At 31.2% G+C, this 16,277-nt stretch overlaps 1 protein-coding gene and 1 long non-coding RNA gene across 3 annotated transcripts in view; both read left to right on the top strand.

Annotated features, from left to right (window-relative positions):
- LOC143059820 (uncharacterized) overlaps positions 1-891 on the top strand; it is a 1,712-nt gene extending 821 nt beyond the window's left edge. The window contains exon 2 of the long non-coding RNA XR_012973621.1: positions 211-891. This is a non-coding gene — a long non-coding RNA (uncharacterized LOC143059820). The remainder of the gene's footprint in view (positions 1-210) is intronic.
- Positions 1-16,277, top strand: part of LOC143059879 (uncharacterized) — a 22,382-nt gene extending 6,105 nt beyond the window's left edge. The window contains exons 2-10 of one of the 2 annotated variants that reach the window (XM_076233457.1): positions 3,420-3,531; positions 4,778-5,387; positions 7,088-7,227; positions 8,275-8,295; positions 10,336-10,576; positions 11,153-11,753; positions 12,173-12,363; positions 12,771-12,934; positions 15,473-16,277. In XM_076233457.1, coding sequence (XP_076089572.1) covers positions 3,427-3,531; positions 4,778-5,387; positions 7,088-7,227; positions 8,275-8,295; positions 10,336-10,576; positions 11,153-11,753; positions 12,173-12,363; positions 12,771-12,934; positions 15,473-15,550 — 2,151 coding nt within the window. In that variant the 5' untranslated portion in view covers positions 3,420-3,426 and the 3' untranslated portion in view covers positions 15,551-16,277. The remainder of the gene's footprint in view (positions 1-3,419; positions 3,532-4,777; positions 5,388-7,087; positions 7,228-8,274; positions 8,296-10,335; positions 10,577-11,152; positions 11,754-12,172; positions 12,364-12,770; positions 12,935-15,472) is intronic. The other variant, XM_076233466.1, reaches the window with a different exon arrangement.

The following is a 16,277-nucleotide window of genomic DNA, read 5'->3' as shown; positions in this document are numbered from 1 at the left end:
TTTTAGCAGTAATTATGTAAATTTCGGTTGTTGACAAGAATTCATGAGCTATGCCTCGGGCTTTCTTGAAAAATATCAATGACAATGTAAACAGGAACAAAACATTGACATGAATGATTCTCTCCACCTATGTTATAGTTATTTAGGTATGTGTGTTGCACAAGTCTTTCACAAGTTTCAAAAAAGCTAATGTTATAAAACTTTTTTCAGGGCACATACCCACTTTATAGAGACTTGTCTACTGCCTCACCATTTGTAAGCAAGAGACTGAATGGTTTACAAACTTAAAAATCAGGACGGTGTCCCGATAAACCAAAAGAACTAAACTGGATGAATATTGTAGGAGAAATCTAGAGGAAAGTCTTGATTTGTGAAATTGGTTTTCCTGAACAGATGTACATTCATCCTGCAGGAAAGATTTATAACTGTCCACCACCAACTGACGAGCTAATGTTGAGCTTCACAGATGGAATTACTCAAACACCATAAATGCCTATGTTTTCAGCACAGATTTCACAAATCATGACACAGCTGTGCATTTTTATGCCCCACCTACGATAGTAGGGGGGCATTATGTTTTCTGGTCTGTGCGTCCGTTCGTCCGTCCGTCTGTCCCTCTTCAGGTTAAAGTTTTTGGTCAAGGTAGTTTTTGATGAAGTTGAAGTCCAATCGACTTCAAACTTGGTACACATGTTCCCTATGATATGATCTTTTTAATTTTAATGCCAAATTAAGAGTTTTTACCCCAATGTCACGGTCCACTGAACATGGAAAATGATAGTGCGAGTGGGGCATTCGTGTACTGGGGACACATTCTTGTTTATACCTGTTAAGAGTCGAAAACTAAATATTATTTTTATATAAATAAACATATATTGTGTCCTTTTAGAACTTATATTTTTCCAAAGGATGCATGAATGAAAGTAGTGAAATTCATTTTGCTTTGATATATAGATTTGAATTACAATTGTTCATGTTATTGTAATGCATATAAAAATAAGATGTGGCAAAATGTAAATATATGATATTCTGTGAGTTATCAAACTAAAGGGGATAAGAAATGGGTATAAGCAGTTACAGGACTGTACTACTGTACAATCTCCAACAATGAGAAAAACTCATACTGTAAAGAGAATTTCATATTTACAAGTAAGTTTTGTTTTTGCATTGAATAATTTTCTTCTATTGTCTTAAAAGCAAATATGGGAAGTGGTTGAAATGCTAATGAGACAGCTTTTATGGCCACCAGATGTCATTGTTACCTTGATTAAAAACTCCTTTTTAGCTCACCTGACCTGACTCATCACTTGGTTTCGTCGTCCATAAACTTTTACAAAAAATCTTCTCTGAAACTACTGTGCCAAATTTAACCAAACTTAGCCAAAATCATCATTGCGGTATCTAATTTAAAAAATGTGTGGTTAGACCCGGTCAACCAACCGAGATGGCCACTATGGCCAAAAATAGAACATACAGGTAAAATGTAGATTTTGGCTTATAACTCTGAAACCAAAGCATTTAGAGCAAATCTGACATAGGGTGATATTGTCTCTTCAGTGAAGATCTATCTGCCCAGGAATTTTCAGACAAATTTGACAACCCGTTGATGGATTGCTGCCCCCAAATTAGTAATTTGAAGGAAATTTTGCAGAGTTTGGTTATTATCTGAAATATTATTATAGATAGAGATAAACTGTAAACAGCAATAATGTTCTGCAAAGTAAGATCTACAAATAAGTCAATATGACCAAAATTTTAAGTTGACCCCTTAAAGAGTTATTGCCCTTTATAGTCAATTTTTAACAATTTTCATAAATTTTTGTATTTTTTGTTAATTTTTAAAAAATATTTTCAACTGTAAATACTGGGCCATGTTTATTATAGATAGAGATAATTGTAGCACCAAGAATGTTCAGTAAAGAAAGATCTACAAACACATCCCCATCATCAAAAACACAATTTTGTCATTTTATATGTGTCCGTTGTTTAATATGCACATAGACCGTCCAAGGTGAGCGACACAGGCTCTTGAGAGTCTCTAGGTAGATACAGGTAGATAACTTTATCATGTTTATACTGAAAAATAATTTTGCTTGGAGGGAGAATTTTAAAAAAGTTCTGTCTTCAAAAGAGTTGACATGTTACTATGTACATTAACCATTATGTTACTTGATGTTCTAGCAATACACACAGAACGGAGACTAGTCAATCTTTGTGAATTATTTTTTATAGGATAGGAGTAATTGAATATGTGTATATAATCAATAATTAAAAATAGTTTTATTTACATTAAAAAGGAAAAGTTCTTATGTCTTAAAAATGCATTTCATGGCGAGGTACAGAAAATATACTGTAAACAGTAGACTATAGATATAGGTGAACTAGGTACAAGAGAACTCTAAATCTTAAATACTACAAACCACCTCTGTTCTATGGAAGATAATGATATAACTGGACTAGAAATACACACAACCTGTAATTAACTGCCTTTACAGCGCTTTCGCGCTTTGATTAAAAATAAAAGATTGCCAAGATTTAGAAAAGTTCTATTAATAAAGTTAAAAACAATAAAGAATTGTTTGATTAACATACATGTACATTCCTATTTTCTGAAAATTCTAAATATTCTAATAATAAACCCAGACTTAAAGTATGTACATTTGTACTAAAGGACAATCCCTTCTCAAGTAATAAGATCTATGATCAAATTCCATGTTGAACAAAAGTTTAAATGGCTAGCTGTAAACTTTGTTAGGATACATGTATATGCCCTTAGTTACATGTATGTAATTAAGATTGACACCAAAATAGACATTTTTGGAAAGTCATGCATAAATCTACAGAGACAATTATCCCAACATTTTGAATTTGATATATGTAAAATATTGGAAATTCATTTTGGATTTCCCAGATTTATTGTGTATACAATGCGATAATGTTTTAACAACGCTTGAATAATCATTCCCAATTAACAAAGGTAGATGTAAATCCATGCCACATACCTCACATACTGTTAAACTTGTGGATTTTTTAATTTAAAACGAAACTTGTCATGCTTGTGGAATTTTAAATCCAAAAAGAAACTTGTGGAAAGTTTTATTTAAAACAAAACATGTGGAATTATTTTCATCTAAATTAAAACTTGTTTTAACATTTATTGTTTCAAGCACTTTTATTCCATTCCCACCATTTGTACACAATATATGTATATATAATCCATCTTGTGATGCTGTTGAATTGATGCTGAATTTAAAGTTGATAGTTTAATTTAATTATTTCCTTTTTTTTAATGAATTGTATTTTTTAGTGATGTTGAAGTATAAAATTGTAAAATCTTGACATCTTTCAAGAAATTTTCCCAGACATCATTTTGTATACAGGTTATACATCATTTATTTATCATGTTTATCATTTTGTAGTTTGAAGATGAAAAGATCTGGGAGTTCTACCAATGCATTGTTGGACAAGGTTTCCTCACAGTTGAAAGGGGAACGTGTAAAGAAAGTGGATGATGAGGATGAAGCTCTCAATGTAAGATTTTATCACAGTAAAATAAAAACAGGAAATAAGATATATTTTGATAAAGAAGAAGTCCCTTTTCACTTGTTAATGATGAATTGTTTGTCTAAAGCATTATATAATGAGTAAATTATAGTTAAACAATATAAAATAACATAATAATGTTTACTTTTAATTGGATGTGTATAAATTCTTTTAAAAGTGAGCACAGTTTGGCCTACTTTAAAGTTTTGCATATAAATATATGATAAAAAGCCTAGGGAGGAAAGCAGATGAAATTATGAAAACGAAAAAAAAAACAGGCTTTTAGATTTCAACTTGGAATTATTTTAATTATAGAATTTGCAAAATTTCTTGTGAATGCAATTTTTAATAAATTCCATGTTTATTCTGTATTTTATTCTGAAGCATTAATGTTCTGTGCGGTGCACAACACTTTCTATTACAGAGAACTTGAGAGAAGAATGCACATTTTCAATAGAATGTACTGTGCGACACACAACACTATCTATACAAAATACATTGTATGGAAATTAAAGTGTTATGCAACGCTAAAAAATATTATAATGCAGAATAAACATGGAATTCATTACAAATTTCAAGCACAAAAAATTATGCAAATTCCATAATCAAAAATATTTCCAAGTTGAAATAAAAGCCTGTTAAATGAAAATTTGACAACCCTATATCGATGTACCATTGGTATCAACTTATTAAAAGAGATATACTACCACTGAGGAGGCAATCGGTTTCAGCTACTTGTAGTCTTTAAAAACAAAAATATTTTTTACTGTGTCTTTATACCTCTTTCCTTTAGATTTGCCCTTGATAAAATAATTGCAATACTGCATTGAAATAATAGTGAAGAAAAATCATACAATATACATGTATATGAAACAAAACATGCAATTGCAATTTGTGTTAACTGTGATACTAATTTTGAAATTTAAAATAGAAAAATAGAAAAATATTATCCAAGAAAGTACATTGTACTAGAGTACATCTGAAATCTATGATATATTGTTTGTTTCGAAATGAATATTCAACAGCTTGGTTGATATAAAACGTTTTTGTTTCCTGCATTGCATGTTCATTTAATATTTCAAATATATATGTTTTACATTGTTTTTGTTGAGCTTTGAAATTAACCTTTCAACTTCGAACACTAAATGGTCTTCTTGAAATAATATACCTTATATTATGAGCATGCCTATCTGAATTAAACATAGATATATAACAAGATTTCTATTCCTTGTAGGCATATATTAAGTCGCTTTCACAGAAAACTGCTCAGCAGAGGGGGAAATCTGTTGATTTTGAGGAGATGGGTGATATTTCTATATCTAGTGAACTAGACACTCACGATACTTCATCTTCAATGAAACGGAGAGCAATAACTACATCTGGAAGCAAATTCTTAAAGAGGAAAATAACCGGAGATACAGCCTCTCAACCAATGTCTAAATTCTTGAGGAAGCCCCAGGTTTCATCAGCTAGTCGGGTACCAACAGTTTCAGAACAAATTAGAGGTCATATTGATCAAAAGTCTGTCCAGAAACCAGGTCAAAGGTCTGTCCAGAAATCAGGTCAAATGTCTGTTCAGGGTCAGAGATCAGCAGCTTTAGAAAAAGCATCAGTTTTAGCCAAAAAAATTACGCAGAGATCAAATGAAAATAGAAAAGTGTTTACTTTAGAAACAGACAGTGACTCAATGGAGACTCCTCGTCAAATTACAGAATCTGATAGTTTTAAGATTGGAAAGAATTCAGGGAAATTTCTGAAGAAGAAACCACAGTCAGCAGAGCCCGTTGTTATTAGTAACAGACCCTCTAGTCCTAAACCCCAACAGCAGGCACAGAAAACTAAAGGTACTAAAAACTCACACACATGGTAAAAAACCCCAACAGCAGGCACAGAAAACTAAAGGTACTAAAACTCACACACAAGGTAAAAAACACCAACAGCAAGCACAGAAAACTAAAGGTACTAAAAACTCACACACATGGTAAAAAACACCAACAGCAGACACAGAAAACTAAAGGTACTAAAAACTCACACACTAGGTAAAAAAAAACCAACAGCAGGCACAGAAAACTAAAGGTACTAAAAACTCACACACTAGGTAAAAAACACCAACAGCAGGCACAGAAAACTAAAGGTACTAAAACTCACACACATGGTAAAAAACACCAACAGCAGGCACAGAAAACTAAAGGTACTAAAACTCACACACATGGTAAAAAACACCAACAGCAGGCACAGAAAACTAAAGGTACTAAAACTCACACACATGGTAAAAAACACCTACAGCAGGCACAGAAAACTAAAGGTACTAAAACTCACACACATGTTAAAAAACACCAACAGCAGGCACAGAAAACTAAAGGTACTAAAACTCACACACTAGGTAAAAAACACCAACAGCAGGCACAGAAAACTAAAGGTACTAAAACTCACACACATGGTAAAAAACCCCAACAGCAGGCACAGAAAACTAAAGGTACTAAAAACTCACACACATGGTAAAAAACACCAACAGCAGGCACAGAAAACTAAAGATACTAAAAACTTACACACTAGGTATAAAAAAACCAACAGCAGGCACAGAAAACTAAAGGTACTAAAAACTCACACACATGGTAAAAAACACTTATAGCAGGCACAGAAAACTAAAGGTACTAAAAACTCACACACATGGTAAAAAACACCAACAGCTGGCACAGAAAACTAAAGGTACTACAAACTCACACACATGGTAAAAACACCAACAGCAGGCACAGAAAACTAAAGGTACTAAAACTCACACACATGGTAAAAAACACCAACAGCAGACACAGAAAACTAAAGGTACTAAAAACTCACACACTAGGTATAAATTTTTGGATGATCAATGCATTTGAATGGGGACATGTAATTGGAACCCCCCCTTTGTCCTGGGTTAGGAACCCCCCCTTTTTAAAATGGCTGGATCCGCCCCTGATAATCATCAGTGCACATTGGTGGTCTTTAGCCTTTCTTTTCCATGGTCGGGTTGTTGTCATTTTGACATAGTTCCCATTACCATTCTCAATTTTTATATGACATATCATATAAAAGCAGAGCATTTGTAAAGTTATAGTTTCCCTGAATATCAATTCAGCTTATATTATAAGCTTATACATAGAAGGAGATTTGGGTTAAATGTATTTAGACAGCAACATAGAAATACAAACAAATCAAACAACATCTAGAGGAGGAGTTAAATCTTTATGAAGTCTACAACAATAGATGACAAATGTCTTTACTATGTAAAGCTCTTTATATTTCAGAAGCTAAACAAGTTGTGAATGAATCAAATAGAGACTATATTTCCAGAGATCTGAATCAGCAGTGAGAACCACTGACACAATTCCTGATTTGACACAGGCACATGCGTATGAGCATGTACATATTAAATTCTTTTGATCCTTTTTTTCTACACCATTTCAATTTTCAGCCTAACTACTAGGTTTCTTTGCTTTTAAACAAGATATTGTTTAAATGATAATTTTGTCTTTCAGTTGATACATGTAGAAATATGTTATTTCAGGTTCTCCTTTTAAATTAAAAAGTTCCACGAAATATTCGACAGATGTAGTGCTGTCATCTGGAGAGGAGAGTTTACAAGAATTTATCTTCGCTGATGGTAGTGACGACAGTGGAAGGATGGTTGTCAAGGGAGGAACCATTGTAAGATATTTACCTTTAAATTCTCTAAAAAAAAATTTGAAGCAATAAGAATTAATATACAGAATTTGAATGGTGCAAACCTCCAAATAAACGTGTTTGGTTTATGGTGTATAGTGTATTAAACTTGAGGAATTTTGTATGGTCTTTAAATTTAAGGTCATTTTATAATAAATGTATTAAAATTTGTAATTCCCTTGAACACATTACACTGTGGGTAATCCTGGTGCAAATCTTGTATTCAAATGAGAAAGAGAGAAAATGGAATATGGTATATGATGTAAAAGTGCAGGATGAGATTGTGTGAGTTGGATGTTTCACCGTTTAAGGGCTGTATTTGAAATATGTATCATTGGGGCCAACACATCAGACCATGGAGGTTAATTACTGTTAACTTTTGACGACATACAACAATCAGTTTTCCTTTGTGGCGTCAGACATTTTTTGTGACGTCAAATTATACTGGTAATGATTGACAAATAGCTATAAGGTGTATTAGTGAACAATAGCTCAAATCTCAACATGGATCAACTTGTTATTTACTGACATTGAAATATCTTTTAGTGACTAATCCTACATTTTTCACACATAGCTTTTAGTTTTAATGATTGTTCAATCAATTTGTAACATTGCCTCAGCATCTATGAAATACAAAATGTAATATCTATAAATTTTCATCACCATGAACATACATGAAATATTTGTCACTGGACATTTATCAAAATACAATCAATTGGATATGTTGAAACAGAGAGTCTCTTAAAGAACCATACTGATCTGAATTTGGTATGTGCATATTTGATGCTGAGAGTAACAGTTAAAATCACATCAACAGTGCTTGCTTTAATATTTATAAATTAAATTTACTGCACACATGCAACCTTAAGAACATATAGTCTCAAGTCAAAAAGGATGACTTTATCTGTAAAACATTTTACATTTGCTTACCATTTTACTAATATAGATTAACATACAATACTGCTTTGTTAATTTAGTACATCTTTATCCTAATCATAATCATTGATGACTTTGTTTGTATCATGTTGACAGAGGAACATATTGAGTAGTAAGGTGAGAACATTACATGTACACGTATCTTCTATCACGTTCACTTTTAATAATTCATCTTTAATCTAAACTTTTAGTTTCATTTCCTATCACACACTTGTCTCTGTACCGTACTCTGTACTATTCAAGATTATACCATATATCATAAATCTTTCTCAAAGGTGTCAAGTCTCTGTTTTCATTGCAATTATAATTATATAAATATCTCCCCCCCCTCCTTTTTTCCCTTTTTTTAATAGTACACATGTTTGGGATTAAAAATGTAATTTCTAAATTCTTAATTCTATCTTATTGGTTATTATGCTTTGGTTTGGTATTAAGAAAATTTCAGGGATAGAAGTTGTAAAAAAATACAAGAATGATACTGATTTATAATGTGTATTTCACATTTTTATTTATGATTTAAACACTCATCAAAAATCATAATTTTAGGTTTTTTGAGTATTAGTAGCATTTACTGTCATTTAAAATCTGTTCACTTTTCTAACTCAAATGCTGTTTAAAAAATTTCTCTGAAAACTTGCAATAACTTGACACCTGGTTTCTCATTGTTTCTGTTCTATCTTTTTTTTTATAGCAGCACATTTCAATCTGTTAACATTTCAGTTCATTTTACAAATTTCAGATAAAAATGAAAGAACTAACTTTTTTTTTTTTTGTTTTGACATCAACCTATTGTAAGGATCACATATTGAAAGCTCCCTGAAGAAATAAACCCAGTGATGTTTTTCCTGATTTGTCTCAGTTATCTGTAAACCCACTTGCATTCCTTTTATATATATGTATTATATATTTAAAAGTTTCTTAAATTTGCTTACACTTGTGATTAACATGAAGTAATAATGAATTTCTTAATTGAATATGTTGTGTATATATATATATATATATATATAGATTCTACCACTGCATGGAGTGTGATACAATATTTATCCACTCGAGACAGTTAAATTTTTAAATATTTAAAATTTAACTGTCGAGAGTGGATAAATATTGTATTACACAAGATTTGGTGGTAGAATCTATTTCTCTAATGATTTTCAAACAATATGCAGGCAAACTTATTGCTTCTTTGCGACTGATCTGTAAAAAGATGTGTTCTTTCTATGTGGCGTCATCAGACATGGTCGCCTTTTTTCATGCCGTCACAATCGGAAATTCAGAGGAAAACAAGAAAATTCAACGTCATAATCGGATTTTAACCAATGAAGAACTGAGATCAAAAGAACCACACGTTATTTAAATGTTTTTTATACAATGGGTGCAGAAAGGGATAAATTGACAAAGAATTAAAGAAATATTTATATACAACATATTCAATTAAGAAATTCATTATTACTTCATGTTAATCACAAGTGTAAGCAAATTTAAGAAACTTTTAAAGATGAAGTGTATTTCTACAAATTGAGACATACAATTTATTTTGTAATTTACCATTTAGTTTTTTGCATTTTTCTTTTTTATGCTATTACATATTACTTGTATTAAGGTATATATCACTATGACAACTGGTAAGTTTTAGCATAGAACAGATAACCATTTATATGAATAATAACAACATTTTTTTTTAAATGTTATGTATGCACTTTGTAGGTAAACAAAATGAGAATTACCAGTACTACTTTAAACATAAAAACAAACTGAATTTTTCATTTTGATAGGTAATTTCATAGTTTTTTCTTAGTTTATTGTTCATTATTTTGTACATTAATTAGGCTGTTAGTTTTTTTATTTGAACTATTTTACATTAGTCATTTCAGAGCCTTTTACAGCTTGCTATGAGGTATGGGGTTTGCTAATTGTTGAAGGCCATGCAGTGACCAACAGTTGTTACTTTCTGTGTCAATTGTCTGTTATGGAGAGTTGTTTCATTGGCAATCAAACATAAATATCAAATCAGTTGTTAGTCTTCATGCTTTTAAATTGTGATAAAGTTGACCTCAATAATAGGGTTATGCACCAATATTAATTCATGTTCATTATCATGGGTAAGGTTGATTTTAAATTGAAACTAGATGTACTGTAATTTTTGGAATATTTTTGCAGACGAGACAAGAATTCAGAAAGAGATCGCAGTCACCACACAGATCTATGTCACCAGATTCTAAACCACCAACACCATCAAGAACACCACGAAGGTCACCTTCACCTAAAGTAGGGAGAAGGTCACCATCTCCTGGTCTTAGAAGGTCAAGGTCACTGTCAGAAGATACTGTTGCCAGTGATATAATAGAAGAAGTAAATGAGAGTGACCCACATAGTGCCAGTTCAGAAGATGTATTCAGAGGTAAAAGATAGATATGAGATAGAAGATGTAGTATGAGTGCCAATGAGACAACTCTCCATCCAAGTTGAAATGTGTATAAAATAAACAATAAAAGGTCAAAATAAGGCCTTCAACACAGAGCCCTGGCTCAATATATATAGGAACAGCAAGCTATATAGAGCACAAAATGATTAGTGTAAAACGATTCAAACAGAAAAAAACAATAGTCTAATATATATGAAAAAAAATAGAAAAGAGAAAGACTTATCAACCACATCAATAATTGACAACAACTGAACAATAGGCTCCTGACTTAGGACAGGGCAAACATGTATGAGTCAGTAAACGGAGGCCTGGATTTGGTCCTTTATTGTGAACTATTCCTTATCCAACACTAAATAGATATTTACTATCCAATACAAGTTAAACAAAAAAAAAGATTTTATTTTCTGCAAGCTGTATATTTAAGGCAGTGGTTATTACTTTTATAGAATCATAACATGTAAGGTTTTAATCAGTTTGTTGTTTAAATGCATTTAAATGTTTATCTTCTTTGTTGATATATTAATAATAAAACATTAATTTATGTGATTTCAGTGAATTTAATGGATGCTGATACCCTGGAACCTGTCATTATTGCTAAACCAAATATCTCAGAAAGGAAGTCCAGAAATGTCTCAAAGAAAAAAGTAGTCAATAAAATTAAAAAAGAAGAAAAAAAGAAGAAAAAGGATAAAAAGAATGATGACATATTTAGTGCACTAGGTTTACACACTGTTGAAGAATTACTAGGTGATATTCAGGACTTGGATGAACCTCGAAGTGAAGTATCAGAGATAAAGACTCAATCAGAATCAGAGGAAATTAAAACAGAGAGATCAGATCAAATGTTAGGAGGCCAGAAATTAAAGGATTCACGATCAGAAATGATAGTATCAGAAATAAAGACCCGGTCTAGTACACCTAAATATAGCTCATACTCAGAAGACTTCGACAGTAGTATATCAGAACGTATTGGTGAAAGTGAGAAAAAATCTAAAATGAAATCCTTTTCTGAAATAAAGACTCAGTACAGTGATGAGGAGGATGAAACAGAGGATATAAGTGAGAGGTTGAGTAGTGACTCAGAGTCATTGATGACAGAATCGAGGGCTACACCAACCTCAGACAGAACCATTACGGATTCTTATACTTACAGGTACATTCAAGCTTTAGTACATATAGCAGATTTCATTTCATGCTAATATATCCCCTGGTTTCCTATTTCATGGTCTTCTGACCATTACATGTTTAACATAGGTAAACTTGGTTAACTTTAAGAGTATAGATAGAATGATGAAAACTACAGTAGATATGCATACACTTTATATTCAATGAAGATTTAATTTTTCAGTTGTAGTTTGACAATGTAATAAATCTCTTTTATTATTGAAAATCTCAAGAATAATGTCATTTTCAATATTATTATTTGCACATGTTTGTAAATGAACCACAAAAATAAGATTATTGATAAAGAAGAAGAAATAGTTTAAATGAAAATAATATTAAAATGATTTGAACAACTTAAGAATATGTATAATGATTGGATATTTACTGTTACATTTGTTGTTGACATAGTGACACACCAGCACCAAGACGTGACCGAGTAAAGACCCACACAGTGGAAGTCCAAACATCAGAACCGGGACTACAGTATCAATGGGACTCTAAGTATTCTGGTTTTGCTGTACCTGGATTTCTAACAGGACTAGGAATGGTGGACCCCACACCTATAGCAACACATGTGGTCAGTCCAGACGCTTTAGAAGGTATAATATATATGTTATATATATCCAAATTATCAAAAAAAAACAGCATAATTGAAAAAAAAAACAATAATTCTGAATTGAAGATATTTTCTCATGAAAACCTTTTTTTTCATTTTGATGTGATGTGATTGGTATTCTTCTGCCATTGATGCCTACATGAAATTGAGAATGGAAATGGGGAATGTGTCAAAGAAACAACAACCTGACTAAAGAGCTGAAAACAGGCTGAAGGCCACCAATGGGTCATGTACATGTACATTTAGCACATATGCTGAACTGAAACAAGTCAAATTGCCTTTTCTTTTTTGTGAAAACCTGTAGCACTTTTTATGTCTTCTTGGTATTTGGTCATAAGATATGTTGTTAGTGCAGTAACAATCAATATATTTAGACTACTTATATTTCAGCTATGACAGCATACAGTCCAGCCATGTTAGCACTCCATGATATGTTAAAACAACAGTTAGATCTGACTAAACAGTTTATACATTCTCAGAAATATCTGTACAAGTCATTTACAGATTCTATGGAGACAACACATAAATATACAACACTAGAGGATACGAGACAGGTATATGAACTACTGTTATTTTGCTTCATGTCAATATGCCAGATTTTGATTGGATAAAAAAGGGAGATAATTTACTCTATCTGATGGCTCAGTGTGATAAAAAAGGGAGATAATTTACTCTATCTGATGGCTCAGTGTGAGACAATTTTTTTAATGCTACCCTCTTGTACAGACCTATCAAAAATCTATAATTTAAAGGACCGTGTTTAGAATTTACATCAATAAATTAAAGACAATGATCATGGTCTTCGTTTTTGCCTTGGAACTTTTTTGTATGTAGAGTGTGAAAATGAAAACAATTGTCTTGCTTTCATCCTATTGTTTATTTAATAACTGTTACATTGTTATGAGTGTGATGTCGTTCTCTATGACTGACACATATTTAGTCATTTAATTTTTTATTTAACCAATAAATCCACACTAACCAAGTAGAAAGGGAGATAACTCTAGATTTCATAATGTACATTAAACCATTTTAAGAATGGATGTGTAAAATATGGTGCATGATATCTTTGAAAATGGATATATCATAATTGAATTCATTCTTGAAATAAAACAAACCTTAGTTGGTCATATAGGAATGTGTCACAAAGTACAAAAAAGGTAATCTTCATCAGAGTTCTTGTCAGTAAAGTAGTTATGTCCAATAAACATGGAAATTTTGTCGGTAAGTATAAATTGTATTTTATATATTTCAATCTGGACATTTAAGTGGACATTTTTCTAAAACCAGTCCACGTAAATTCTACCAGAAGAGAACAAAGGAAAACACAACTTAACCATAATAACTAGTAACCAATCAAAACAAGAGTTCAATTTCAATCTCCATTAATTTGTAGGAGTAAAATTACTTATAAGTGCATTGAATACTAAATTAATCATAGGGATTAACTATTCGTAAAATACTTTGCAATGGTAAACTAAGTTTCAATAGGAATTTGATAAACAGATTTTTATTATGAATTAATGAAAAAAAGATATTAAATGATGCAGTGTTCTCCCCAGGCCCTTAAAGGACCACGGGCCCGCGATGTATAATTTTCTACCGTGGTGGTATCGTTCTTGCCGCGATGTATAATTTTTCACCGTGGTGCTAAAATTTTCGGTAAAAAAATCATATAACGGTAAACCTTTCCGTGGGGTATATAATTTCAGATGAAAATTGACCAGTTCAAACCAGTTCAATCCAGTTCTGACAACGAAGATTGTTTACACCACGTGATCGATTTACCTTTTGAGGTTAACCTTGATGATTGGATTTAATCGATATACATGATTCTTGTGTTTTAATTAATTAAAATATCATAACTTAATGATCACAGACTTATGAGACTTTTGAGGGACAAGCAGACATTTGTTAATAAACTCTATTACTCCAGCCTTTGGTCATAAATGATTTGCGTAGTTTTAAAACGTGAGTTACTTCCCCTGATTTAGCTTATTACAAAAATGTGCTCCTAAAATATTATCCATCATTTAAAATAGAAATAAAGTACAAATTGAATGCAAAATTATATAAGGATAACAAGTTTCTTTGAATATACCAACAAAAATATATTGCAAATTATTTTTGACAATCATACTTTTATTAAAGCACAGACATATTATATTAAAAGGTAGTATATCCATTTACACATCTACTGACTGAGCTAGGGCTGTATATTAAACCAAGGTTGTTGAAAACATCTATATATAGCTGAATAGTATTAAAGAAGTTTGATGATTAACTTTTACAAAATAAATTTACAATGATTGTAACTCAGCTAGACATGACAACCTTTCACGAGTGTCCACATAGATAATATAAGTATACTTTTCATGTCTATCATGAAATAACACAATAATGATTTTAATAATAATTTTATTGATGTCTAAAAGAATCATGTCTAAAGCTATGGAAAATAGTATTTAATTTACTAAACGTTCTACATTAAAATTTAATCTTGTTTAAAGTTAATTGTTATGGTGTAATCTAACAAAAATGGGGAATGTGTAGTGTAACTATACAAGTATCAGGACAAAATTGGCTAAATCAAAGTATAAAAAGTGACTAGTTTAAAGACTAAAAGTGCTTTCTGTTATTCTTAAAAGATATTAAAGTATACAAACTGTTTGATTTACTTTTTTTTACCCAAAGTCTACATAAACACAGTAAACAAAACAAAAGACAAAAAGGTAATGGCACAAAAACTAACAAGAAGAAAAAATAAGCGATGCAACGCGACACGACATATTGTACAAATCAATTTCGACACGCGTTACCCCGGTGCTATCCCAAAATCCTGGGGAGAACACTGTGATGGCTCCATAATATTCTTATACCTCCAAAAAAAGATATGATACACCATGTACCTCACACATAATATGTTATTCCCAATTTCTTACGTTGGTAATTTTGTGAAATGCTATTCCCTAAAACGTGGTATGCAAAAAGATTCTTTATCACGATCCCCATTTAATACTTTTGATGTACATGTTTGTATTAATATATCATATTAAGGTCAATTATAGGTCATGTTTGATTTTGTCTACTTTCAGTATATAAAGAAACACAGACCAAAGACATTGACTTTTAAACAAGCTATGAAAATGGTGAAATCAGAAATGAGACAGTAACATGGAGTAAGACTATAAGACAGGAAAAATACAAGATGGAGTTTACTATTGAAGGAAGCAAAAAGTGGATTCACATGGGGACAAGTATATAAACATTTTAAATATGGATCATCTACATTACCCTAGATTCAAAATTTTTATGATTGACTGAATGTTTTAGTTACATGGTGCATTGTTTTAAAACATTTAAATTGATGGTAGACTCGTCATTAGTCTCAAATAAATAAGTATGATTGTGCCAAGCAATGTTTTAGAAAAAGACTTATTTATTTGAGACTAATGACGAATGTACCATCAATTTAAATGTATTTACAAATAATGTTCATTCAAATATCTCTCTATAAAAGTACAGATATTTGAATGAACATTATTTGTATTTATGTAGAATGAAATTTTATGTATAAAATATGAACAGTATATTTGTAAGAAACACATGTGTAGTAATGGAAGATATATGACATATGTGCTAAATATAAAGATAGATATGGAAATGGGCATCATATGTAGGTTGTATGATCTAACATCAAAAAGTGGAATCTAGCAGATGAAGATCAATAGCTTTTTACCTTACATAGTTTTATAGAAACATGAGTACTAGTTACTAAGACCAGTGTTAGCTAACTATTTTTATGTTTTGATGAACTAAAAGATAAGGTTTGTTGAACAATAACTCATGACATGACTGTGATATTCTTAATTATTGTACAAATAAATTTATATATTATAA

This window comes from Mytilus galloprovincialis, chromosome 1 (genome assembly GCF_965363235.1).
Source record: "Mytilus galloprovincialis chromosome 1, xbMytGall1.hap1.1, whole genome shotgun sequence".
Lineage (NCBI taxonomy): Eukaryota > Metazoa > Mollusca > Bivalvia > Mytilida > Mytilidae > Mytilus > Mytilus galloprovincialis.
This window is presented reverse-complemented; position numbering and strand designations above follow the sequence as displayed.